Source organism: Xylona heveae, assembly GCF_001619985.1.
Source record: "Xylona heveae TC161 unplaced genomic scaffold L228scaffold_15, whole genome shotgun sequence".
Lineage (NCBI taxonomy): Eukaryota > Fungi > Ascomycota > Xylonomycetes > Xylonales > Xylonaceae > Xylona > Xylona heveae.
Window position 1 is genome coordinate 103,941 of NW_017264207.1, and position 25,133 is coordinate 129,073.

General features: G+C 50.0%; 8 protein-coding genes across 8 annotated transcripts; 4 read left to right on the forward strand and 4 right to left on the reverse strand.

Annotated features, from left to right (window-relative positions):
• Positions 1 to 223: 223 nt before the first annotated feature.
• Positions 224 to 1,445, forward strand: L228DRAFT_271591 (hypothetical protein; the record flags this gene model as incomplete). The annotated part of the gene is made up of 4 exons (XM_018335550.1): positions 224 to 235; positions 369 to 498; positions 575 to 1,213; positions 1,276 to 1,445. 4 exons carry the CDS (start codon positions 224 to 226, stop codon positions 1,443 to 1,445), a joined length of 951 nt encoding a protein of 316 aa, XP_018184513.1.
• Positions 1,446 to 2,874: 1,429 nt separating this feature from the next.
• On the forward strand, positions 2,875 to 4,591 carry L228DRAFT_225101 (DUF124-domain-containing protein). The gene is made up of 4 exons (XM_018330371.1): positions 2,875 to 3,396; positions 3,507 to 3,856; positions 3,928 to 4,066; positions 4,274 to 4,591. Exons 1-4 carry the CDS (start codon positions 3,234 to 3,236, stop codon positions 4,351 to 4,353), a joined length of 732 nt encoding a protein of 243 aa, XP_018184514.1. The 5' UTR covers positions 2,875 to 3,233; the 3' UTR covers positions 4,354 to 4,591.
• Positions 4,592 to 4,751: 160 nt separating this feature from the next.
• Positions 4,752 to 7,689, reverse strand: L228DRAFT_251497 (hypothetical protein). Its single transcript, XM_018333570.1, has 3 exons — positions 7,133 to 7,689; positions 6,886 to 7,073; positions 4,752 to 6,826 (listed from the first exon to the last, which is right to left on the reverse strand). The coding sequence occupies exons 1-3, from the start codon at positions 7,650 to 7,652 to the stop codon at positions 4,928 to 4,930; spliced, it is 2,607 nt and encodes an 868-aa protein (XP_018184515.1). The 5' UTR covers positions 7,653 to 7,689; the 3' UTR covers positions 4,752 to 4,927.
• Positions 7,690 to 8,074: 385 nt separating this feature from the next.
• Positions 8,075 to 10,095, reverse strand: L228DRAFT_251500 (glutamine synthetase). Its single transcript, XM_018333571.1, has 6 exons — positions 10,063 to 10,095; positions 9,966 to 9,998; positions 9,811 to 9,903; positions 8,953 to 9,457; positions 8,458 to 8,879; positions 8,075 to 8,376 (listed from the first exon to the last, which is right to left on the reverse strand). Exons 1-6 carry the CDS (start codon positions 10,063 to 10,065, stop codon positions 8,335 to 8,337), a joined length of 1,098 nt encoding a protein of 365 aa, XP_018184516.1. The 5' UTR covers positions 10,066 to 10,095; the 3' UTR covers positions 8,075 to 8,334.
• A 3,304-nt stretch (positions 10,096 to 13,399) lies between these two features.
• L228DRAFT_51528 (hypothetical protein) lies at positions 13,400 to 14,256 on the forward strand. Its single transcript, XM_018336664.1, has one exon. The coding sequence runs from the start codon at positions 13,637 to 13,639 to the stop codon at positions 14,075 to 14,077; it is 441 nt and encodes a 146-aa protein (XP_018184517.1). The 5' UTR covers positions 13,400 to 13,636; the 3' UTR covers positions 14,078 to 14,256.
• A 180-nt stretch (positions 14,257 to 14,436) lies between these two features.
• Positions 14,437 to 16,881, reverse strand: L228DRAFT_215588 (glycoside hydrolase family 31 protein; the record flags this gene model as incomplete). Its single annotated transcript, XM_018330088.1, has 1 exon — positions 14,437 to 16,881. One exon carries the CDS (start codon positions 16,879 to 16,881, stop codon positions 14,437 to 14,439), a length of 2,445 nt encoding a protein of 814 aa, XP_018184518.1.
• A 1,427-nt stretch (positions 16,882 to 18,308) lies between these two features.
• Positions 18,309 to 22,918, forward strand: L228DRAFT_51584 (hypothetical protein). The gene is made up of 4 exons (XM_018336666.1): positions 18,309 to 18,343; positions 18,568 to 20,055; positions 20,152 to 21,137; positions 21,196 to 22,918. The coding sequence occupies exons 2-4, from the start codon at positions 18,684 to 18,686 to the stop codon at positions 22,762 to 22,764; spliced, it is 3,927 nt and encodes a 1,308-aa protein (XP_018184519.1). The 5' UTR covers positions 18,309 to 18,343; positions 18,568 to 18,683; the 3' UTR covers positions 22,765 to 22,918.
• A 696-nt stretch (positions 22,919 to 23,614) lies between these two features.
• Positions 23,615 to 25,029, reverse strand: L228DRAFT_51552 (hypothetical protein). The gene is made up of 2 exons (XM_018336665.1): positions 24,517 to 25,029; positions 23,615 to 24,450 (listed from the first exon to the last, which is right to left on the reverse strand). The coding sequence occupies exons 1-2, from the start codon at positions 24,643 to 24,645 to the stop codon at positions 23,857 to 23,859; spliced, it is 723 nt and encodes a 240-aa protein (XP_018184520.1). The 5' UTR covers positions 24,646 to 25,029; the 3' UTR covers positions 23,615 to 23,856.
• Positions 25,030 to 25,133: the final 104 nt, after the last annotated feature.

The following is a 25,133-nucleotide window of genomic DNA, read 5'->3' on the forward strand; positions in this document are numbered from 1 at the left end:
ATGATGGGCGACGCTGATTGGCTGACAAGCGAGTGAGATAATCAGTGCGAAGGACTTCTTGAGTCAAGTTCTTAACAGCCTAGAGGCGATAGATCATCAACTTCCTGACTTCAGCTCCACCTATTCATCGCCAGATTCACGGAGAATCGGACCTACGGACCGTCGTAGGACTTAGCAACACATTCTTATTGATTCTTTGCGCTCTTTCGCGCTGACCGCAATCATGGCGGACACTGTAAGCGTTCCCTGCAGTTTGCCCCTCCGCACAAAGGAGATGCATGAGATGCACGATCCGCCTTATTACTTACCCTGAGCGCGTATAATCATCTCAATCATTTTCGTATCAGTACTGACTGGAGGGAACTTAGGAGGCGGCTAGCGCCAAGCCAAGAAAATCTGTGGCTTTCAGCGAAGGCACCACCATCGTTGACAGCAACGGCGATGTAACTCAAGCCGAGCCGATTACGAACAAGGAGACCGCCGAGGGACACTCCGCTGGTAAGCAAACTCGTTTGGATCTATAGCACAAGCTATCTTATGTAAAGAAATCCTCTAATGTATGTGTTTCTGCTAGACTCCGCGGACAAGGATGTCGACGCAGTCACCGACATGTTCAAGGACCTCGCCAAGAAAAAGAAGAAGTCAAAGAAGTCAAAGGACGATGACAAGGAGGACGCCGGTGACGAGGCCAGCCCCGCTGCTGATGGCGAGTTTGACCCGACTGCCCTGAAAAAGAAGAAGAAGAAGAAGTCCACCAAGACCGCCGACGCCGACGACTTCGAGGCCAAGCTCGCTCAGGCTGGAGTTGGCGAGAGTGAGGGCGAAGGTGCTGCCGAGGACGGCTCTGTCGACACTGGTGATATGGAGAAGGGAACGGGTATCTGGGCACATGACGCTACTCAGCCCATCAACTACAACCTTTTGCTGTCCCGATTCTTCAGCTTGCTTCACTCGCACCACCCCGACCTTGCTTCGAGCGGTTCCAAGAGCTACAAGATTCCTCCTCCCCAGTGTCTGCGTGAGGGCAACAAGAAGACCATTTTTGCCAACATTCCCGAGATTTGCAAGCGGATGAAGCGAAGTGACGAGCACGTTACCCAATTCTTGTTCGCCGAATTGGGTACCAGCGGTAGTGTTGACGGTAGCCGACGACTTGTCATCAAGGGTCGTTTCCAGCAGAAGCAGATTGAGAACGTCCTGCGACGATATATCGGTGAGTGGTTCCTGTTGATCCTTTGATGTCTAAAAATAATCACTAATGATTCTTTTTCTTAGTCGAGTATGTCACTTGCAAGACGTGCCGTTCCCCCGACACCGAGCTTAACAAGGGAGAAAACCGTCTTTACTTCGTTACTTGCAACTCGTGCGGCAGTCGGCGTAGTGTGTCTGCCATCAAGACTGGTTTCTCTGCCCAGGTCGGCAAGAGAAGAAGGCAAGTCGCTTAAATGCACTTTGTATGGAGCTGTTTCTTCATTGGGGATTTATTTGTGTGGAGCGTTGAGAATGATGATGATTCCAAAAGTTTTCGCACCAACTCGATGGTTTTGTGGGCAAATTGGCCGGGTTTTTCAAAATTGAGAGCTTATATTGAGAACACCATTCGAGGCGTGGAAACACAAGATGGGAAAAAGACATGAGATTTAAAGGGGGAAACGGTTTTTCCTATGTCATGTGGGATTATTGATTCGCGCGTGGGTTAATGCGGTTTCATCTTTATGCTGTATTTATCCGCGACATGAATTAAATGATGATATTCTCCAACTGGATTTCCATATTTTGCTACCTCTGATGGGTTTTTCAAACCGTACCGTTGTGAGTCTATGGAAGATTGAAACAACCCTCGAACGGAGCGTATGACGACTTCGGATTATTATAGCCTTTTATACGGTACAGTATAAGTTATCGATTCTGCAGCTTGAATCAAACAGCTCTCGGATGGAACATTGCCCTGGATGTACATAATTGACTTTTGAAGATTTGCTCGTGGATTTTCAGCTCGCGATGGGTTGCGTTTGGGAAGTCTTGCAGCGAGGTCGATCCCTTTGACACTCTGTACTTGTTGTCCCTGGGAAGTGTGCTTTGTCAGGGGGTTGCTTGCTTGAACGAGCCGTGATTCAACAAGACACGCAGCAGAGATCCCGGCATCGCCAACTTGTAGAGTACTCCCATATCCAAGCTTGGCTGCGGCGTAAGATCTGGTGTAAGTGATAAGCGTGATATTGTACTTGTGGTCTATGAAAAATTGAAAAGCTGACTGTAGATGAACGACAAGAAAAATATAATCATCATGGAGGTTCTCAACATAGCGTGTTCAAAGTGAGTATCCACAACCTAGGTAGGGAGTAGATTTTACAATAATTAGGACACAAGATGATCTGTGCATGTCAGAAATTCAATCCATCATGTACACAAATTGCGTTGCGTGAATGGATACTCGCTCAAGAGGAGATCCGTTGTCGTCCGTGACGATGAGTGGTTCAGATGCAAGTGAGACCGCGGGGTCAATGACAAGGGTGCTGATTTACGCGCCGAGCTCTTCCCTGACCAGTCGCATACAGTTTGGGGATCTGCTGAAGTATTATAAGACATCTGTTCTCTTTCTTTCAAATGCGATTTCCTTTCTCCTCATTCTCTTCTGCTGTTTTGCAATAGACTCATTGGTATCTCGTTATCGTGAACATAACGAAGACCGATAAAATATGTCTTCCCCACCCCCAGGATACGCTCACGGCACTCCACCCCCGCAGACTGCTGGGACTTACTTTCCTCGTAAGTTTCCGAGACTCCAGACGAGTCAAGATTGACACTTTCAAGCAGATGCTAATTCTCAGACAAAGCTCCTCCCGACAAGTCCGTCTCTAATAATAGTAAGCCATATTCAGCATAGTGTTTATCTTTCGCAGTATTCGGAAATAGTGGCCAGGCCCATCTCCGTTTTATACGATAAATATCCCAACGTTAACGGCTATAGCTAACAACCAATAACCCCAGGCCAGCCATCTTATCCCTCTCCTCCACAGCAACAATTTTCCCCTCCACCTCAACAGCCGCAGCAGCAGTTCTTCCCTCCACCACCCACCGAAACGCCACCCCCAGCAGCCAACTTTTCCAACGGATACCCTCCGGAAAAGGAGTCAACCCGGAATTCCTTCTCTAACGGAAGTGGACCCGGAGCTTATCCTGTGCAGCAGCAACAAGGTACGGCGCCATGGAATGCAAATGCACCTGCGCAAATGCCCGGCGGAGCACCGCCTGCCGGACATTTTGTCGGCGCGACCAGCACCCAGGATGACGTGGGCACATTCAATGGCGGGAGTTATCGAATAAGCCACCGAGATACGAATACCGTCTTGACAATTCAACTGGCCATGGGATGCCCGCTCATTGCGAAGCCAGGTATGTTGACCAAAATTCTAAAAGTCTGAGGTTCTTGTAAGAACCTGAGACCGTCTATATGAAAGCTTGAATACAATTGTGACCCGATTGCAAGAGCTAATTAATTGCAGGCGCCATGATCGCCATGTCCCCCACCATTACTCTCCGCGGCGCCATTCGTTTCTCAATGAAGAAGCTCATTGCAGGCGGCGAACTGGGCACGTCCACCTTTACCGGACCAGGCGAATTACTTCTTGCGCCGTCTCCGCTCGGCGACATTACCAACATTCGACTCAGCGGGAGCGATACATGGTCGGTTGGCAAAGATGCCTTTCTTGCAGCTACCCAGGGGATAGTTAAAGATTACAAGAGCCAGGGACTGGGTAAGGCTCTTTTCTCCGGTGAAGGACTGTTCGTCTACAAGATTTCTGGGACTGGAATTTTGTGGGTCACGAGTTTCGGAGCAATTATTCGAAAGGATGTACGTTACTGAAAGGCCCTGTTTCTTCCTTGTTCCTGGTTCCTGGTTCCTTGAGGCTGATGCACGTCCAGTTGGTCGACGGCGAGAAATACATTATCGACAACGGCCACTTGGTCGCTTGGAACTGCAAATACGTGCTTGAGCGCGTGGCCTCTGGTGGAATCATCTCCGGCATCACATCTGGAGAAGGATTAGTTTGTAAATTTACCGGTGAGTTCCAGTGCTCTTCTCGTGATCCTTTGCTTGCTCTTCTTTCTTATCTTACCTCTTATCTCTTTTTATTTGAGTTAATCAATCATTTTTCATTTGATTTTGTTCTATGTTATGATAGGCGTCCCATGCTATTCATTCCACATATATCTAAATTATGACACGCATGAACAAAGCTTACTGACGCAATACATTGCGAGTCTACAGGCCCAGGGGCAGTCTTTATGCAGACCCGCAACCCGCAACAATTCGCCGCATGGATGGCTGCACACGCTGCTGTGGCTTAGACACTTGAGGATTTCTCCTTTTTTTTTTTTCTTTTCCATTCCTACTTAATTAGTGTCTGTTAAATCCTAAAGCGATATCATGTCTGTTACGATTTACCATGTTTCTTTATAATATTTCAGATTAATTGTCTCAATCGTTGTCTCTGCTTTCATGTCAAGATGAGCATAATTAATGTCAATAATACGAATGAGCACATGATTAACGTTGAATTAGATTTAATCTTCTATGAGTCCCACTTGGAAAGGAAATCTGAAATAACCGGTTTTTTTTTAAAAAAAAAAAATAATAACGATAGGGGAGAAAATATAAAAAGATAGAAAGTAAACTAATACTATACAGATCAATAGAAGCATGAAATGTTTCATACCATTAATGCATATAATCGCATTTATATTTCTACTGTGCTCTTTATGAATTTTCAAAACGCTCTGTTCTAATAAATACACTTCCCTTTAAAATCCCATGACACGCGATCCTTCCCAGTTGAGCCTCAAATCAATGCACGCCCTAAGAAGAAGAAGAAGAAGAAGAAGAAGAAGAAGAAGAAGAAGAAGAAGAAAAAGCGGGAAGCTGCTACGACAAAGAAACCTGATGAGCTTTCCACCTGATATATTCGACCAGGATTCCAAAATCCTCTGCGACGCTACACACACGTGTAATTTCATCATCAGACACCAACGGACGCGAGGGCTTTGGGGAGGAAGATGATGTGGTTTCTTCGCTTTTCTTGTCTGCCTCAGCTTCGCTGTCCTTCTTGATTGCCCGGGAGGACGGAGCAGAGTCGGCGCCAGAAGAATAGGATGCGCGGATCACAGCGTCAGGAAGGACGTTGAGGTGGACATATGCCAGTCGTTCAGATATTGCGCGAGTCGGAGCAGGCGAAGGAGGAGAAGGAGGAGGAGGAGGAGGAGGGATGGCAACGGGAATGCTAAATGCTAGGGTGAAGTTAGGATGCGGCTGCATGCTAAGGCCTACATCGATAGATAGGTGACGCGTCGCCGCCACACTGTTATTATTCAAAGAGGCGGATGGTACGGCGGACTTTGGATCTGAACGGGAGAGATGAGAAGGCGATGAAGACGGAAGAGCAGATGGAGCGTCTAGTGGAGATTCACCGTCCAGTAGGGCGGCAAGTTCGTCTTCCGGGCTCAATTGTAATCGTGCGTTGGTCGACTGCTGCTGTTGCGTTGATGGGAGACCTGAACTGCCTGAGAGAGAGCCTGTTGCTCCTAAGGTGGCATTACCAGTTGCAGACCAGTTTGATCCCTTGCCGCCTTCAAAACTGCGCTTCAACAGTGTTGTTGTAAGAGCATACTGTCTCAGAATGGGCAAGATATTGATCAACTCCATGGGATGGCGAAACGGGATTTCGTCCACGACCCTTCCAAAATCCAATTTGTGCGCGAAGAGCGCATAGTCGTGTCTGTTCAGCTGTTCTTTTCCGCTTCCATCAAAACCCAACACTTCCCTCGAATTGGAGAGATATCTTGCTTCCCCGTGAACGGCACCGTGAACTTCAGACGGATCGGGCGGGAGAATCAGCCCGTCTAGTGTGGTGGGTTGAATGGATTCTTGTGGGATGACCAGCCCGACGGAATCGTATATTTCTACAGCCTTTTGAAGAGGCACGACCACGGGAGGCTCAAGACGGGCCACAAAGCGGACGTCGGGCAGCTTGCTCATATTCTGACCAGATGTGTCCATGGGGTCTGGAGCACTGCTGGAAGCAGCGCCAGGAGTTCGAGTAGCGGCAGGTCCAGAGACGAAAGTTGGTGCGGGCTCAGTCCAGTCTATCGTCGGCCCATCCGGGCCGAAAAGTTCGTCCTGTTCTTCAGATGGCCGTTCAATACGCTGTGAGACCCAGTCATTGGAGATCCGGATAGGGGTGTACAGTTCTGCCGGGGAGTGTTCGCACTCAATAATTGCAGACCATATATTTCCATCGTAGGAAGTTCCGTCATGAGCTTTGTTGCGACTCTTTTCGATGCTGTCAATGTCCATTTCGTCAGATCCAGACTCAGCCTTTCGCTTCCGCGACGTAGACACGCGGCGTCGATCCATCCAGTATTCCAGGGCCAGTCCTACACGCTTTCCAGCGTGCATCCTGGGCCGGCCGCTCTTTTCACACATGACCAGCCGCTCGACTTCTTCGTCGGGATTCATCTTCTCGCCAGCTTCCTGCCCTGATTGCTTCTTTTCATGCTCGAATATCCTTCGTAAACTCGTATACACCCCTGCGATCGCCTCAAAGCAATTGACTTCAGGGGTACTAAGTTTGTCGAGTTTTGCCAGTCTCTCCAAGTTGTCCGCAAACTTATTTAATGTAGTATTTATGGGACTCGATGAGCCGTCTTCGGGCTTAAGGTCCTTGTAAAGAATTGCAGAGGCCTTGGGCGCATGAACAGACACGGCGTCAGAGGATCCTGGGAGGGAGAGCGAAACGCGGTCGACAATATGATTTTGAAAATCAAGCTGATCGGTTAGTGGGCGGGATACAAAAGAATAATAGCTCGAGAACATTTCCAACGTACATCCACGAGCAGTGCACTTCCGGCAATGCTCAGTGTCTTTTCTTCCCATAGACAGTCCAACCCAGTTCGCTTGGCCAGTCTTTCCACGGCTTCTTCGCTGACCCTGCCCGGACGAGACCTAAGAAGTTGTAGAATAGCTTCAATTCGTCTTGCTCTCTCCTCTTCATCGCTTCTGGCGTTTACAAGCCCTATGAATTTCCTTGCGTAAGCTCATCTCCTAGTAGGGCGATTGGATATGTCTGTTTACCTCCCATTCCACTCGGTGTTCCGATGCCGGCGAGATTTAGTCCCAAAGATGCAGCAGCAGAAGGCGAATCAAATGTGAGAGCTGCAGCATTCGGAGTAGATGTAGCATGCTTATGACCACGCTGGGCGAAATGACTGGCTGGAGATGGGGCTGATTTCCCGCCAATAGATGGGTAGGCGGATAGATTCGCTGGCGACGGCGCTGATTTCCCCCCAAGAGAAGGATGCGCGGTCATTCCTGCCGGTGACGGTGCAGACTTGCCTCCCGTCGAAGGATGCCCTGAAGGGTATGCCGGCGAGGGCACTGACTTTCCTGCACCCGCGCCGCCCGCAATAGACGCATGTGCAGTAGCCGGTGAAGGCGCCGTTTTGCCTGCATGCGAGGGGAATGGAGAGGAAAATGCTGACAGATGTTGCTGACTTCCTAGAGACGAAGGTGTCAGTCCCGAGGCGCCGCTGGCTTGTAAAGGCGGATGTTTATTTGATCCAGGAAGCCCTTGGCCGGGCGTTGGAGTAGCCATCAGACGAGGAAGGGAACGTTTCGATTTGTTTTTTTTTTTTTTTTTTTTTTGGCTCAATTCACGAATATGATTATGTATGGATTTCGGTATCTTGACATTAGAATGAAATGCACCGCCTCGCTGTATTGGGGTACTGCATGGCAGCAATGACAACCGAGGTGCTATGGTAGCTGGTGAGCTCGAAATGAGAAGCTTCGGAGGTTTCCTGGAACGGCGTATCGGGATGACCCGACTGACCCTAGCGGTTTACCACATCCTTAAAAATTGGCCCGGAAAGCCATTTCGAAAAATCATATAGCCAAATTCATATATAGTCCCCTTAAACATATCTATGATTAGATAGATATGAGAGAGCTAAAAATTTCGTCTCACGTCACAACGGTCAAGGTCCAAACAGAGTGCGTTCACTTATCACAGGCGCATCCGAGTAATTGAAATGGAAATTTTTCGTAGCATTCAAATCGTTAAGGTATTTGTCCCGAAACCATAGCTCAAAGGTCTAACAACAGAGCGCAGAAATTAATCGTAAAATGGGAAGCAAATGAAAGAGCGCCAGCTAAATCCACCGTGTTCGCAAGTGTCTGCTGGAAAAAGATGGGGACATGCGTCTACCCGGTCAACTTCATAAAAATCGTTTTGCTGAGGGCTCAATCAAATTACGAAAGGAAGAGGTAAGAGCATTTTAGTTCTTGCCGAAGTTTTCGGCAGGAAGACCACCGTACAGCTAAGAAGAAGAAGAAGAAGAAAAAAAAACGGGTTAGCTTCTGATGCCGCGCATACGTGATGGGACCTTCTCTGAACTTACAGTCTCGGTGATAATGCCAGTGATCTGGTAGGGGTCGGCGTTGGAGGCCGGGCGACGGTCCTCGAAGTAGCCGCAGCCCTCACGAGCGACAGCACGGGGGATACGGACAGACGAGCCACGGTTGGCGACGCCCCAGCTGAAGCTGTCGTAGCTGGCGGTCTCGTGCTTGCCAGTCATACGATCAGCGTTGCCCTCACCATAGACGGCGATGTGCTCCACGTGACGGGCCTCAAGCTTCTTCATAGCGGCCTCAATGTGCTTCATGCCACCGGGCTGGCGCATCTCCTCGGAGGAAACGTTGGTGTGGAGACCGGCACCGTTCCAGTCGCCAGGGATGGGCTTGGGAGCGAAGGAAATCTTAGCACCAAACTCCTCGGCAATTCTGACAAGGATGAAGCGGGACATCCAGAGCTGGTCACCAACTATTACAAACCCAAGTCAGCAAGCAAATCCAGAAAAAGTAATATTCTTGCCGAAAAAGATAGGGCTACTCACGCTCAATTCCGAGGCAGGGGCCAACCTGGTACTCCCACTGCGCGGGCATGACCTCGGCGTTGGTACCAGAAATCTGGATGCCGGCGTACAAGCAAGCCTTGTAGTGAGCCTCAACAATGTCACGGCACATGACCCGGCCAGTGCCAACACCGCAGTAGTAAGGGCCCTGGGGACCGGGGAAACCGCCCTTGGGCCAGCCGTAGGGCCAGTTGTGCTCATCGTAAAGGGTGTACTCCTGCTCAAGACCGAACCAAAGCTTGTGAGAAGCATTAGCGGCCAATAGACGAGCAGCCTCGTGGCGGTGGTTGAACTTGTTAGGAGTACCATCGCTGTCCCAGCACTCGCAGATGACGAGGATGTTGCCGTGCTGGCGGAAAGGGTCGGGGTACATGGCGACCGGGCGGAGGTAGACATCGGAGTTGTCACCGGGAGCCTGGCCGGTCGAGGAACCATCAAAGTTCCACTCGGGGAGCTCATCAACGCTCTTGACGGCCTTGGTGAGAGTCTACAAGCTACAATTAGTACGGCCGATCAGGAAGGCGCCAATTGATGGCAATGCGAAGCAAGTTGCGATGGGCTCAAATTCGAATTGAATGTTGGGTCCTCATGCAGGGTGCTTGTAGCCACCTCCAAGCGTTATCAAACGGGCGGGGTTATGCAGTGATAAGCGTGTGAGGAAGACTGGAAGGGGAAAAGAGAAAAAATTGTAGGAACGTCCCCTCCACGGGAACAGGCCGTGAAAACCCAAATTGTAATCTCTGGACGGGAAGGAGAAGCCGGAGTATACGTGAATGCGAGGAATTGAGCGAGTGAAGGGAGTCGGAGCGTAAATGAACCATCGTCGAAGAAAGAACTGACCTTGGACTTGCAGCGGAGGGTGCCAGTGCCGTCGATCCAGATGTACTCAGCCATAATGGAGCCCTTCTGCTCAAGAGCCATGTACTTGAGCAGCTACAACATTATCCGTTAGTTTACCAGATCTTCTTTCTATTCAGGCACAGGATTAAACTTACAGTCTGGGTGTTGGAGACGAGCTTGGAAGTCGCCTGTTCACGAAGTGAGTCAGTCTCGGCTCAATGCGGGCTGCGGGTTGCACGGCAATCAACATACCATTTTTTCAGTTGTTTGAAGCTGAACGCTTAGAGACTTCAGCAACGAAGAAAGGTATGTAAGAACAGAAGAAAGGAAAAGTCTCAACGAGTGGACGACGTTGGACGAAGAGGTGAGTGATGAGGGATGAAGAGAGTTGGAGAAGGCAGATGAGTTGAGGATTAAATTGTTACTCAAGCGAGGGAACGAGGAACAAGAGGCGCGGGTCCGAAGTGGGGACCGGGGGTGAATTATTTAGGCTTCTGGCCACCCCGATATGGTACAGCACATGGAATATTAAACCCGGCAACACTGGTTGGCTGGCATTGGACAGCAGTGAATGGGCGAATGTGGAAAAGGGAAACTGAATGGTTAGTGCGGACTGCCACTGGGTGAGCAAAAACAGCCCCCCTCCCGAAACAGCCCCGAAAGCTTCTGCAAAAAGTGTGGGAGGCAACACACGCAGACCAAATTTGGGGGGCCTTAGGCGGACGACTGTCTCTTCGCTACCAAGTACAACTTCTGTAGCGGTACTCTACGCTTCTACCTATCTCCTGCGTTTGATGCGTTTGGCCTCAAAGGCACACGACACTATTACGGACTGGTATTCAACCTCTTTTCTACGTGCCGCGCTTGCCTACAGCTTCTTATCAAATTTCTCCGCTATCTGCATTCTGTCTCAAATCAAGATACAACCCCCGTCGGTCGCAGATGGCCCCAGGCTTAGGGTCATCGAACCGGCCTTTAGTGGACTTGGACGTTCATGGATCAATGCAGACAGATGCAATCTGACCCGCCTCTCTCAATCATAGCAACGAACTATCTAAGCCTTTCAAGTACAGTAGAGCACAGAGAGACGTAACCGGCATCCGCCTTTCGGGCGGCGGATTCTGCCGACAGAAAAGCACGGCAGCATTGAAATCTCAAAGAGTTTGACAGTTGATCAAAAATATATCTAATCCAAGTTAGCCTCTGCTGTAGAACCCCCATTCTCACCGCACAAAACCGCGAGCCAGACACCAACGGGAAAGCTGTCTAAAATGTCACCGTAATTGCTTTTTTGACCCCCGCAAAACAGTCTCCTTGCTACAGCATCGGAGGCAATTGCCTACCGAGGTAATACGGGGGAAACCCTTTCCCAATCGCTGCATTAGATCCCACGGCCTTTCGTCAAATTCATTTGGAATATTTAACTGTCATCGAACCGAGCGCGCCTTCATGAACCAATCTTTTTGGTGATACGGTTCCTGACAGCAAAGCGAAAGTAAACACCGACGGCGCGAGGTGCTTGGTTGCCGAACACATTTGTGGTGTGACCCTGACTCCAGTTGCCGACGGCTAATCCACTTAATACTCCGAGAAATGTGTCGAGCCTGTCCCTGCCAACTATTCATATTTCTAATTCGTCAGTTATTATTCGGGACAGCTAATGGTGAGGGTCAGAGTGGAATCAACACTCCAAGAGCAACGTGGGGAGCTCCATCGTTTGCCGAATCGGCGGGATGCAAACCGCCCTCGTGCTGCTGCTTGCAGATTCATGCGGATGACACGCTTCAAGCAACCGATACCCCTCATTTAGCGAGTATTTTCGAAGCACCTGCACGAGAGAGGGGTCATGATACACTCCGCGAAGAGGACACAACCTTGTGAGACTTTTCAAATACCACGAGCGATATCAAAGGGCAGGTGCTCGTTCACTTCCATCTCGACTGCGAATGAGATGTACCGGTACAGATACGGTACCTGTATTGGAGGTGGACGTGCCTAGTGGCGCGGGCGAGAGAAATCAGACCAGAGAGAGAGAGAGGTTTGGATGGCCGAGCACAGACAGATGAGTCGTCTCCAAATGCTAGTCCCCCCTGCCCATGAGACCGATACCGGGTCTCGACGAACAGAGGTCCTTATCGGGACAGCTCATCTCAATCGTTCAAATTTCGGCCGCCCTTATCCATTGAAGGCCCCCCACCACACAACAAATCGAAGAAGTGCAGGTCAAGGTGAAGATGCGTAAAATCCGGAATTATCTGAACTCGATCAATGTTCAATCAGATTTGTGCTGATTTCTACTTGAATGAATTTATCTGTACGTTCCTCAGTCAACAGCCACTGATGAGATCGCAACCGGAGAAAAAACCTTTTGGCGAAATCTTTTGTTTGGACCCTTTTGATGGCCCCTCTACCTGCCAATTCACATTACTCGACTAAGGTGGGGTGCAGGCCAGGAATGGGTGGCCGGGAATGAGAAATCCCCCGGCAATTCGCCGTCATCACCTTGTCGCTGATTGGTTGCCACAACCGCTATAGTCTAGCGCAGGGGATTTCTTATCGCTAGTTTCTGATTGGCTGACGAAAAAGGCCCGGGCAGCGCGGTGGCCAAATGCAATCGAGTAAGAGTTTCCCAGAACGCCGTTCCGGTCCGGGGAGAAATAAAATGCCCATTGAACCCTCCTAGTTTAACCAGCCTCCACGGGCACCAGGGGAAATTCGACAAGGGACACCCTCGCTACCTTAGTCAGCCCAGGTCTTCTTGCGCTGCCTCACTGCACATTGGTGAACGATGTGGTATAGCAAACGTCCTCCGTACCAAGACGCTACGCCTGCTCGTATTCTGTGGTTCCGTCGTCGCCACCAACAGCAAAAGCCGATTCAAGCCAAAGTATATTTGGGTTTTGACACACGAGTGAGGCTTTGCTCAAAGAAATTGCACTTCTGCCGTGCTAATCTTACTGCCAACGACGATTTCATGCATGCCCTCGTGTAAGTGGCTGAATATGCGGTGGTATTACTGTGGCAAGCATCAGATTGCAAATATTCTTTCGTCTCATGTTTCCTACTGTGGCGAGTTCCCGTAGGGCTGAATCTGCATCAACACGTGGCACAGAGTTTTGACTGGCGCATTCCAGCGGTGCTTTGTTGGAGGAGTTTTTCAAAGTGAGACACTAGGGACGAAACATGTGTCTTCCCGCCGGAGACAAATGAAAAGCCTGCAACCCGGTCAGATTCGATATACGGACAAGACCGTTGTCGGGTGTAGCGAACCCATATGAAACTGACACAAGTTTCGCGGAATTAATTGTTATGGTGATGCTTCTGCTGTCACAAACAAGCCATTGTGAAACCATGTGACAGTCTCTCAAATAGTCGCGGCTACCCAGCTCTATACCTCCGTATGCTGAGGCCAATATCTGCGCAGAGCATACGAGAATCGCCCATCCAGACGCGCTATTCCGCCAAAAAAGCTATTCATGGTTGCTCTCTGAAATGACACGAAGGAAAACTCGCACAAATATCACACGTTTCACCCTGTAGCAGGTGCTTGTGAAAGGGCGGATCAACTGATTCTTTAAAGGCATTCTACCTAGTGCCAAGAGCTCTTGTGCTCTGGGAAAAATCCGGCCTGCGGTCACATCTGAGGGGCCAACAAGCTCAAGCTGCCCCTTAATGAAGACTGTCGTTTGTGTGGTTGATCGGTGACCACTCAGAGCTGCATCAGTCTCGTGATGAAACATTTTCTTACCCTTGTTCTATTTGCTGCTCTCTTGAGATTTGATCACGTAAAAATGTTGGCCAGACGCTCTTCACGCAAGGTGCCTTGATGCTTTTCTCTGTTCAGAAATACCCATCGAGAGCGAAAGGATTATATGTCCATCAGAATATCCTCGAAGAAGCTTGTGTTAGGATCACAGGAATTGATCATCAACCGGAAATATATTCTTCGGCAAACCCGAAGATGTGTCACCTCGAGCACACTTTCCATCTCCCATGTGGTCACTGGGGCAAAAACAAAAATGTCCAACCATGTATTCGGGCGCAGACGGCTGAAGGGCTCACGCAGGGCTGTTGGGATAGCCAAAGCCTCGGCACGAACAATAGTCAAGGATTATGTCCGGATTGCAAACTTCGAGAGCGTATGGGCTGGGCCCCATATACAACTTCCACACGTAGCATGCTGCTACCCAAAATGTCAAGGAACTCACCGAAAAGTTCGGAGTCGGCTTCATCGCACCCCCTTTGTCTAACGATTCGAAATCGATGACGAATATCCGGCGGGATAGCGAACATATATCGCAACAGTTATGAGATCGATCGCACCGGGTGGAGAAAAAAGCCCAACTGAATCAAATCTGAATCTTGTTAAAACGTGTCTGGATAATGTTCAATCACTGAGGTCTTGAAATTCGCGCGCATTGGGAAATTGTCGGAAAATGGGCATCATTGAGATATCGATTTCTATTTTCAATAGCCGCCTTACTGAGAAGGCGGGCCATCAATCTGATGGAAATTTCTCTCTATATATGCGCAGTAATATTATTAACCGTCGGCTGGCTTCTGCAAAAGTTTTACCATAGAATCTCTTTTGAATGATGACATTGTCTTATGTGGCGAATCTTTCGTTCATACTCGTGAATCCGCAAGTAAATATTCGGATATGGCGCCCAATAGATTTCGGTCCAAATCCATAGCCTGTAACTGGCTTAACCTGTGGGTGATTGGTGTCTTTGACTGGACGACATCCCACACTCGCAGTTTGGGGGTGAAGGGCATTTGCGCTTCATGAATGACGGGATAGGTGTGGTATGCAGCATCGGTCTTGACCAATTGAGGAGCGTTTCCAATTTGAATGGTAATTTTGGAAGTCGAAGGCACGGATTCTAGGTAAATAGATGTTGTGGTAGCAGATTTACTGACCCTCGCCTTCTTCTCTACGCCATCAACTTCAACCTTAATGTCTGAGGATGATTCCAGAGACAAGAACGAGAGCAGCCAGTGACGTGTGCTAGGAATAGTCGAAGTGGAAGACGACGGTCCTACCGTCAATGTGCCTGTTTGTTGAGTAAAGTTGATGGGTGTAGAGACGGGGCTGGCTTCTTCAAGATGAACCCCTTGATCGTCGTCTTCGATCAGATCAAATGAGGCATCCGCGCCAACGACAATCTTCAACTCCACGGAGTCCGGAAGCTTACCGCCATTTGCCGGCTCCTTGGCCGCGTCAAATGGAATGATCGAACCTTCTTTGGCAAAGACGGCATACCCATCCAAGGGCCGATAAACTAGTATCTCTCGATCACCGTCATAGACAACGCCCGAGAAGACATCAACATGGCGCCCAGGCGGAAGCCATACCGCTGTGCGAGCCCTGCGCGTCACGTTGTCGCGTGGAGATGTGAAGGGAGCCACCAGCAACTCGGAACCAAAGAAGAATGTATTCTTGTGGCGATACGCCTCCTTCCGTCTGGGAAAGTACCAGTACACTGGTTGAACAAGGGGCTCGTCGGCGCGGGCAGCCCTTACGTTCATGGAGTATAGGTAGGGTATCAGCTGATGCCGAAGGCGAAGAGCGTCGGTCATCACAATTTGTGCTTCTTTGTTAAAGCTCCACGGCTCTTTGGTGACAAATGGATTATCACAGGAGTGGAGGCGAAGAATGGGAGAGAAGACTCCCAACTGCACCCATCGCGTGGTCAGCTCAAAGTCTTTGTAACCTTTCAAGTGCCCGCCAATGTCATGACTCCACCAACCAAAGCCAATGTTGGAAGATGTCGCGGTGAACTCGGGCTGGAAGTCGAGCGAATCCCAAGTCACATGGGTATCGCCCGAAAACCCAACGGGGTATCTGTGGCTACCAGGGCCAGCAAAGCGCGAGAAGGTCAATGGGCGTTTGCCGCCACGCGCGTTTGCCAGGAAATGATAATGATTCAGCACCCATAAGGGGTCCACGCCAGGAACAGCGGAAAATTCGCCCTGCTGCCAGTCGACCCACCAGAAGTCTATTCCATCGTCTTCAAGGGCTCGGAGCACGACGTTGAAGTAAGCGTTTAGAAATTTGGGGTCTGTCGCTTCAAAAGGAACGTGCTTGGTCTGACGAGGGTCGCGGCCCAAGGCCTTGCACACCTTTTCAAAAACATCCTCGTACTTGGCCACGCCGTCTGCCGGGTGGTCGTTGGGAGTAACCTTGAGGTCCCTCTTATGCAACTCTGCCAGGAACGCTTGAGGGTCCGGAAAGAGCTCCCTCTGCCAGCTGTAGCCCGTCCAACCGCTCAAGCCGCTCTTTCGTACGCGCTCATCGTCTACCCAGTGCCAGTCCATGTCCAAGACTGCGACGCTCATTGGGATTCCTTCAGCACGGAACCGGTCCATGAGCTCGAGATATTCATCCGCCGTATACTTGTAGTATCGGCTCCACCAATTGCCCAACGACCAGCGCGGCAAGAGTGGCTGCTTCCCCGAGATTGTATACAGAGCCTTGACGGCAGCTTTGTAATCGAAGCCATATGCAAAGAGGTAGCCATCAATACGTGCTCCTGGTCGACGTCCGGCTACCCAGCCATCATCAGTGAAGAGCATTGTGTGCGAGTCGTCCAGAGCTGAGAAGCCATTGGCCGCAATCACTCCCGGCCCCAGTGGAATACGACCATTGGCCTCATCGAGAGTCCGCGCAGTGCCGCCCAGCTCATACATGCCGGGTGGGCAGTTGGGAATGGTGCCTCCATAACGCCATTCACTGTGGTAGCTCGTCACTCCTCCTTTGACCTGGACGCGGAGGCCACCCGGACTGAAGGGTAGCTTGTCGTAGCGTAGATGGAAGTGGTCTGTGGCTATCTCAAGGGTTGATTCTGTATCGATAACCTCATAATCTGGTACGGGTAGATCACGGTTAATGGCAAAGGTCGAGGCACGATCTTCAAAGATGCCATCTTCAGCATACTCGTAGCGGAGCAAGCCTGAGGTAAGGAGGGTGAAACGGTACTTGGTCTCGCCTTGGCCCCCAACCACAGCAGCAGGATTGGCTACGGGACGACTGTGAAAGCGACGCAACGAATCCGACAAGGAGTCACCCATGATGATCGGCAGCGTTTGTAACGATAAACACTTGTACGTATACTCGAACGAGGGGAGAGTATTTGATTGCTCTCACGGGCAATCAAGGATGGTAGAGGAGGTTGACTGACCCGTATGTCGAGCTCGAGTATTGGTTCAAGAGGGATGATCGTCGTTTCCCCCTCTTCCGTTGTCCAATCTACCACCGCACTGCGTAGAGTCGAGCATCGTGATACATATCGATCTTGGTGCAAGAGTCGAGAGCAAACATGGTCATTGTTAGCAAAGTCTATACCAATTGCACAGCTACTTGATTCTAAGGCACAGTTTGAAGGCCTAGAAGCGCTGTTGCACCTTGGTATAGAGTCATTGAGAATATACAGCCCATCTAGAAGTCACAGGAATGGATTTGCAGCAATGGAGCATATCGAGGTCTGGAGGAATGAGATAACTATCTGCATCTTTGGATTCTCACGTCCGCTGTAGAGATGAAATTGTGTCAGAACACGTGATAGCTGCGACAATGAATACTATCGATGACTCCGATTATCCCTGGATGATAATGGTATTTCATTTCATACTTTGTAACTTGTTCTTTCCTTGATATAAGGTATATTAAAGGGCAACTTTGCAAAGTGTCATTAGGAAAGATGTGCTTAAATATTAAAACTGTTACTCTAGACATGGAAAAGGCAGCTGTCCAGCGATGTTACTGTAACATAAGTGAAGGGCTACGTCATGACTAAGCTAAACCTTGCCCCTGTACCTGGTTAGGACCTCGGGAGGCATCAAGCCATTAGAGCAACTCTACCTCCATACCTCCGTACAGAGCTGTACTTGTATTAACGATTAATTAGTCTAGACAAGGTATAGAGATATAAGGTATTTTGATAAAATTCTACTCCGTATAGAGGTATTAATTTAGAAGAGATATCTTGGGTAGCTAGTCGAGTCGGTCCGTACAGTTGATGTCGTTCATTAAACTTGAAACGCTGGATGGGAACGGCAGAAGCGAAGCGAAAAAGGGACAGCTAAAAGGACCCTGTGTCGATCCGCCGATATATGATTGGCGAGATAAGCATTGTAATATAACCAGGATGAGAAAAGAAAAGCGGTACGACTTTGTACGAAGCTACGAGTACTTGGAGTAGATAGTTCACGGCCAACGGCTTGGTGGTGAGAAAAACTGCTCTTGGACTTCAACCGTCTTTCCCCTCGCCTTCAATCTAACTGGCCCAGACACTGTACCGACTCCTTTTCCCCCCTGTTGACTTTTCCCCACTCAGGTTGTTCTACCGATCGGGACCCCTTTCGACGGAGATTTCTCCCTCCGAGTTAATTTTCCCAGTCGGTACTCTCTCATTTCTATGTAGATTATCTCCATCGCTGTCTATACTTTCCTATTGCATATAGTTACATAGAGAGAGAGAGAGAGCTCTTTGCCTGTTTCAAATTTGACTGCGATCGTCATTATTGCTTTAGGGTGAGATCATTCTGTCATTTTGCACTGCTCATCGGCTTCTTGCATATGCCTGACTCGAGTTGAGACTCGAGCTTGTGCAAGGTTCATTTTGCTCTGTCGAACGCTCGAGACTGGCACTGTTCAGCTTAAAAGTGCTTCCCCATTTGATATGCTGCCTTTGCTGATTTCTGAAATTGTCAAATGGGGACAAAGGGAAAAGGCTAATCGCAATATTCTTTCTACAGAATCAGCCTTGCTTGAGGCTTGGCATGTTAAGTCTACCATTGCCCACAACGACACCTCATAGCTAGACAAGAGGCACTCGGTTCCTCTGAGAAGCCCCGGCTCTCGAATTGAAGCCATGGCTGCGCACGGCCAATTCGAGCTGCCAGCTCGTCGGACAGTGCGAAGCCAGAGTGTTGCGAGCGACCGAGTTGTTACCGCTGGATATTCTTTTCTTCAGGCGCCGCCTGTTTCAGTCAATCCAGGTCCTGCATATATTGCTCCTGCTGCTGCGTCGCAAATTGCTACGGCCCACCATGTCGCTTTTATCCAAGAGAGGTCCGGCCGCGAATCGGGCGGTCCAACAGGGGATGTGGCCATCATTGCTCCTGTCGCATTATCTTTGATCAATACGTTCCTGGATCACCTCCTCTATACAATCTTATCGGTATCTCGATCAACCTCACTGCCGGCCATCAAACCCGCGCTCTCCGACATTCTCCGACCCAAGCTCGCACGAGACGCAATCGCCGAGGCTGAAGAAGAGCTGGAAGGCTTTCTGGACGGTGGCGAGAGCGAGGAGCTGCTGGCCGCTCAAGGCTTTCACGATATTAGAGGAAACTGGGATTTGGAACTTGTATGGAAGCGTACACGCCTTCGGTGCATGGTCTACTCCAGATTAGGCGACCTCGAGGAAGACGACGAGGAGGTCTTCAACGAAGAAGCCCAGCTCGATGAATTCGCCGGGGCTCACCGACCATTCTCCGCCGATTCCGATGTGATCTCTTCACCAGTAGCCATCTTCCTCGCTTCTGTGATCGAGTTTATCGGTGAGCAGGTGCTCGTTGTCGCTGCCAAAGCAGCATTTGACCGTTTCCAACTGAGTAATGCAAAGTTGGACCAGCAACAGAACTCCGCTACTGCAGTACTTGGCACGGGTCATGTGGTGATTGAAGAGTTGGATGCCGAAAAAGTAGCCATGAACCCCACCCTTGGACGATTATGGCGCGCTTGGAGGAAGCATCTGCGATCTGCATCGACGCCCTTTGCAAGACCAATGTCCCGCAACTCCATTTTCCGGCAGAGTAACCTCTCCTCAATGGCCAGCCCAAGCAGTCTTCGAAGTAGTACAGCTACTCCTGACGGCGGCCACGCGGCTAGTCGTGAACCCCCCACAACTTCTCTACCAGAGGAACCAATCAGTCAAAATGTGGAGTCTTTGGCTTATCCGACCGAAGGTCCGAAAGACTCCAGTGGCTCAAATGCACAGGATCATGCTGGTGATGAAATCGGGAACGTTTCTGTTTCGAGAATCAGGTCTCAGCGGCGACCACACAGCATGTTCATCCCGGCAGGCTTGCCCGCCGCACCAGTGGCCGAGGGCGAATCTTTCTCCACGAGTACGAATAACAAGAGACACTCGTTTATGCCAACAACTCGCTATATGCGCTCGAGGTCACTGCCGTCCAATGAACGGAAGCCCGACCTCTCATTTCTACCAGAAGAGCCTTGTGAGTACTTCTCAGTCTCCACCGGGCGGCGTACCCGTTGTAACAGTGTCATATGAGAGTTACTAACCTCCGCTTTCCCCCTTTTTTTTTCTTTAGCCACTAAGCCATCTATCCCTTCAATCCAAGAGCATGACGCGCAAAATTCTCATCTAAGAGACCTTCTTGCCAATATGGTTGCTAATGCAAGTGCCATCGGCACCTCAGCCTTGGAAGGCATTACCGCAGCAGCAAAGGGAGAGGCCCCTGATGCGCAAGTCACTCCTGCTGACGAGACACGGATGGATTTGGATCAGATTTCGAATGGCAAACCTACGAGTCAGATTAGTTACGATGACGAAGAGCCGCAGATCATGAATTCGAGCCGAGTGTCCTTTGAGGGAAGCACCCCTGTTGAAGTTGTGCAAACCAGATCTGGGGCTCCATCAAGCTCTTGGTCCTTTACTACGGCAGAAGCTACGCATCGACGGTCTACTGAAGGAGAGAGTTATAGACAGGGCCAACACGATACCGATGGCGATGAGAGTGTCATCGGCTTGGCTCGTTCATCGGATGTTCCGAGTCCTGTTCCCTCCAAGCGATCTTCGTCAGTTTATTCGTCTGGGATTGCGGATATGCTGAGCCGAAGGTCAGATCGCGATTCGCGAGCGCTCTCAGAGCGATCACTGGGCGTGCCAAGCGACGAGGCGTCAAACGCCGACAAGCGGAGATCGCGGTTCGTCTTGATGACACCGCCAGTGCCTCGGAGTCAAAGGAGCTCAGCTGCTTCGTCCCTCTCGGAGCGCACAGAAACGCCTGGTGAAGCTTCCGAACCAGGCATGTTGGAAACTCGCCGCTCTATTCTTGACGCGGGCAGTGCGCCACCACTCTCGCCCTTGCGGGAACTCGTAGAGGCTGCCGGAGGAGGTTCAGACGATGAAGATTCCGTATTCACTGGATACGATACAGTTGACTTTGTACACGCATACGAAGACAACTCGCCCGTCGTTTCAAGTTTCAAGACTGAAGGTTTTACCTCTGGTGCAGCGAAGGAGCAGGAGCCTTCACTGCTCACAAAGTCCGTGCACGAGATGCATTCTGAAAATGTGAGTTTCGCGGGGAGACAGCCTAACGTTTTTGTAATATGATTGCTGACCTCGATAGGCTCCCGGGGGTGCGAAGTTACCCACAGAACCCGCCCTAGCATTGTCACCGCTTGAACAATCTGTGCCTGCTGCCGCGTTGAACAACGCCTCCAACGCAAGGGATGTCAGTGCGCAATCTTCGCTTCAACCCAAATCGCCAACCGCTTCAACCGCACCATCGACATCTGGCACCACGCCTAATGATGCCTCCTTCGCCAACCGTCCTCGGCAGCCCTCGTTGCCTTCCCGAGATGCCCGAATTCAGAATGAGTCAACAAGAGACTTTGCAGACTTTATCCGGTCTACAGGCCCTGCCAATGAAGCAGTGAACCAACCTGCGGCACTCCACATATCTCCCCCACTTACTCCGCGACCTCCCACGTCTGTCAGCAGCAAGTCTCGCACTCCTACCATCACCACCAGCCCGAAACGAAAAGAAATTGGAATGTCGCCCACCGGACTTCATCCCATCATTTCCGATGCGCGACGAGATATCCCGCCCTCTGCCGGTTCCTCTTCTACGCGCCGTTTTCAAGCACGCGATGCAGCTACTTCTAATGCCGATACAAGCTCCGACCTCATTGACTTCATACGCCAAGGCCCTCCCAGCGATCCGTACGCTCACCGTTTTGGAGGGCAAGGTAATGGCGGGCTCAAGTCCGTTGCTCCCACCAGGACCACCATGGACTCTGACGAGCTCTCCGTGGCAGGAAACGGGCGTTCCCGAGGCGTCGTATCCATGGCTAGTACGGTTGAAAGCTCAGTCAATGCAAAATCTGGTCACTCGTCTATGAATTCACGGACTGGACTTCTCAGTCATCCAAACGGATTCGACAAGCCTACCGCCGCCCATGTGGGCCGACTCATGACATCTGACCCACCAGTCCCACAAAGAAAGCAACGTCGCGTTCGGGACCCCTATGCCATTGACTCTGACAGCGAAGACGATGAGCTCGAGGAAAACATCAAGCCAAAACGTAATGAAGAGAGCCTCATCGACTTCCTCCGTAACGTCCCGCCACCCTTTGAACCTGAGCCTCCTCGGCCGGTTTCCAGCCACACCCAGAAATCTGGTCGAACGATACTCCAAAAGAGCCCCGGGCCAAAAGCAAAATCACGAGCTGGCGGAAAAGCAATCTCCAAAGGTGCCATTAGCAAGCCGACTCTGATTCCTCTTCCTCCTCAGCATGCTGCTATGCCATCCCTAACTACCAGCGGCGCACCGCATCTATCTCTCAACCAACATCTGCACGACTCGCCTCTCTTGCCGGACAGTCTGCGGCTAGGAAACACCCATCTCGACGCCATGTCGAGAACCACGTCCATTCGCTCAACTCAGTCGTCGAATCCCGATCCGGTCCGCCATGTGTATATCCCGCCTTCCCGATCTGGACCCCGATCGGGTCCTAATTTTCAGGCTCGCTCAGGGCGGTTGGACAATAGCAGCACATCAGATCTTGCCGATTTTTTGAAAAATTCTGGCCCGCCCCCTGGATGGCAGAGCCAGCCAAAGCCATTGCCTATCTTGGTAAAGGAAGAGAGCACTTTTTCGCGCGTCTTTGGACGTCGGAAGAAGACTGCTGCTTAGATTCCATATAATCGGTTCGAACACTACACTGTCTTTTCGGCTTTGAAAGTGTAATTTCTGTTCATATCTTCCGGATTTCATTGACCATAACTTTTAATCAACATTTTTTTCTTCTTCCCGCTTCTCGGTTGAGGTTCCATCTGGTTTTTTTCTACTATACCTGCTCTTTTGTTTCGGCTTGGCTCTTTGCTTTTTTTTTGGAATGAATTTGCATTTTACATACCCCGCCATTTTTTTCTTACCTTTCTACCTTCTGCATTATTGGATTCATCCAAAAAGCCCTTTTCACTTTCCTTCTTCTTTGGCACTCAATGCGCCATGCTTGTCCTGTCAGGCCGCATTGATACTTTTCCCTTTTTCTTTCTCTTCTCAGCTGGGGCTTTGTCCATTAGCGGCATTTGGAGCACAGCCGTACATTTTAATGTATGATTTAATGAGGTGCACGTTCTTTTTTGTTGGGGTGTAAACTTTTTTTTTTTGGTTTTTCCATCTTTCGAGAAAGTTTTTTTTTGGTCTTTCAAGGGTATATCTAATTGTAATTGGTAAAACCGTCCCCCTTCTCTAATCCATGAGGGCGCGAATATAATTTTATTATTCCTCTCTTGCATGAAATAATTAGATCAGCTGTGAGAGAGGAAAGAGACATGTGCCATTTTCAATTAAGCTTCAAAATACATGTAGTCTTTCATTATAAAGCTATTTTAACTAGTATTTCCAAGTGTTCTGGTGTTGGAAACCCGACTCACTCGGCGACGGCGAGCAGCAACAGAGCAAATACGTTCGACGATCATGACTGTCATTGTCGATCAAGGTTGAAACGCCGCGTGGGAAATCCGTGGTGGGAAATCGCCTTCCTAGCCCATCTCCGCTCTTTCGCAGATCTGCGTATTTGACGAGCCGGCGGAGCAAGGAGCGCTTGAGGACTCTCCCGACGGAGAAAGTCGTAGTCGAGCTACGATACTGAGGGCGAGTAAGAGTGCCGGATTAACATAGAGTTTCACAGCGTGAGGAACATAGCGTGTAGCTCGTCGCAGCGTGACTTCTGACAGAGAGGGAGTAGGAGAAGAAGTAAACGGGTGCCACTTTGTTTTCTCACCCGCTACTACTTAATATCCGGCTCCGTCGCGATCGTAACGACTGCAGAATCGTATTTCGGTCAGGCACACGTAATGTTGTTCCTGGAATACTAGCCATTTGGCTTTGACTATGGCGCCCAACTCCTCCTTCAATCAGTCTTCCATCCTCTTCGGTCTCGGACGAATCGCTGTCCAGGACGTGGACTTGTTCTGTCATGGAAGCGGGATCTTCGCTGTCGAAGCTATTTCCCAAGTGTCCGGGCATCTGAAAACCATGTCCGCGTTCCGCTGCACCTCTTCCAGCGGCGCCGCCGTTTGGTGCGTCGACCTGGCCAGTATTATTGCCGGTGCCTCTCTGCGTACGCCTTCTCTTCCGCCCGGTAATGGGATGTCGATCATTCGCACTTGCTTCCTCCGCTCGCCACCGCGCGAGGATCTCATCTTCCTTCTTATTTTCCAGTTGGTGATATGACGCGTGGTGTCCGCAGCCATCGCATTCGAAGCTCGTCGCGGCCTTGGTTGGGTGAATCATGAAGCGGAGACAAGGACAGCCTGGGGCAATGAGGGACGCTTTGTGCGTGCAGGGGCCACGGGGAGGTGTATAGCCCATCTAGCAATATTGATGTTAGCCTTGACAGGAGATGGGCATTGATGTAAGGAATATTCCAAGACTCACCTGGACCCAAATGTTGTTTGTAAAGATCTGTGGACTGTTGACGCCCACACCGGCAATACCGGTATTATTGGACGTGTTAGAGTGCGACATATCGCCGTTGGAAGATCGAGAGAGTGCGAGACTGGGCATGCTGGTTTCAGTGCAAAAAAAGAAGACAAAGCGCCAAAGGGCAGATAGAAGCTTTAAGATTGGAAAATGCGCATAGTATGAATGTTTTTCTTGGAAGTCTTGTCGCAGATAAAGCGCAACACGTGAGAGAAACTAGAAAATTGGTCCTTTCAATAGCGAACAAATGACGGCAGAAACAAGTTTCTGTTGAAAGTGAAAGTGGGATGGTCCCTATCTCGTAGTGGCGTTTGTTTACAGGAAATATTCTGAGCAGGGCTTTGCATACTTCAGATTTGCACAAAACTTCCGTACGAGATGCTGGCGATAATAAGCATACAGCACTGCTTGGCTAACTCATTTTCTCAGATTTCATATCAAAAATACACCTTTGACGTTTCGATAATATCATAGATGATCAATATGGATGGAATGGTAAAGTTCAACCCCAGATTTGCTCTTGAGCTCCATCTCGGCAACTTCCGTGCTTGTGAAAGATACTCCAAACTCCA

What these genes read in the sequence shown, in the direction of transcription:
- L228DRAFT_251497 (XM_018333570.1), bottom strand. Translation starts at nt 7,652, where the DNA reads ATGGCTACTCCAACGCCCGGCCAAGGGCTTCCTGGATCAAATAAACAT. An exon ending in AACACCGAGTGGAATGGGAG is followed by an intron (nt 7,074 to 7,132) that starts GTAAACAGACAT and finishes GGAAATTCATAG; the next exon opens with GGCTTGTAAACGCCAGAAGC. An exon ending in GAAGTGCACTGCTCGTGGAT is followed by an intron (nt 6,827 to 6,885) that starts GTACGTTGGAAA and finishes CTAACCGATCAG; the next exon opens with CTTGATTTTCAAAATCATAT.
- L228DRAFT_51584 (XM_018336666.1), top strand. Translation starts at nt 18,684, where the DNA reads ATGGCTGCGCACGGCCAATTCGAGCTGCCAGCTCGTCGGACAGTGCGA. An exon ending in ATTTCTACCAGAAGAGCCTT is followed by an intron (nt 20,056 to 20,151) that starts GTGAGTACTTCT and finishes TTTTTTCTTTAG; the next exon opens with CCACTAAGCCATCTATCCCT. An exon ending in ACGAGATGCATTCTGAAAAT is followed by an intron (nt 21,138 to 21,195) that starts GTGAGTTTCGCG and finishes TGACCTCGATAG; the next exon opens with GCTCCCGGGGGTGCGAAGTT.
- L228DRAFT_251500 (XM_018333571.1), bottom strand. An exon ending in TCGTCTCCAACACCCAGACT is followed by an intron (nt 9,904 to 9,965) that starts GTAAGTTTAATC and finishes ATAATGTTGTAG; the next exon opens with CTGCTCAAGTACATGGCTCT. An exon ending in CTGGCATTATCACCGAGACT is followed by an intron (nt 8,377 to 8,457) that starts GTAAGTTCAGAG and finishes TCTTCTTCTTAG; the next exon opens with CTGTACGGTGGTCTTCCTGC.
- L228DRAFT_51552 (XM_018336665.1), bottom strand. Translation starts at nt 24,645, where the DNA reads ATGCCCAGTCTCGCACTCTCTCGATCTTCCAACGGCGATATGTCGCAC. An exon ending in CAAACAACATTTGGGTCCAG is followed by an intron (nt 24,451 to 24,516) that starts GTGAGTCTTGGA and finishes CAATATTGCTAG; the next exon opens with ATGGGCTATACACCTCCCCG.
- L228DRAFT_225101 (XM_018330371.1), top strand. Translation starts at nt 3,234, where the DNA reads ATGCCCGGCGGAGCACCGCCTGCCGGACATTTTGTCGGCGCGACCAGC. An exon ending in GAGCAATTATTCGAAAGGAT is followed by an intron (nt 3,857 to 3,927) that starts GTACGTTACTGA and finishes ATGCACGTCCAG; the next exon opens with TTGGTCGACGGCGAGAAATA. An exon ending in ATTAGTTTGTAAATTTACCG is followed by an intron (nt 4,067 to 4,273) that starts GTGAGTTCCAGT and finishes GCGAGTCTACAG; the next exon opens with GCCCAGGGGCAGTCTTTATG.
- L228DRAFT_51528 (XM_018336664.1), top strand. Translation starts at nt 13,637, where the DNA reads ATGCTTTTCTCTGTTCAGAAATACCCATCGAGAGCGAAAGGATTATAT.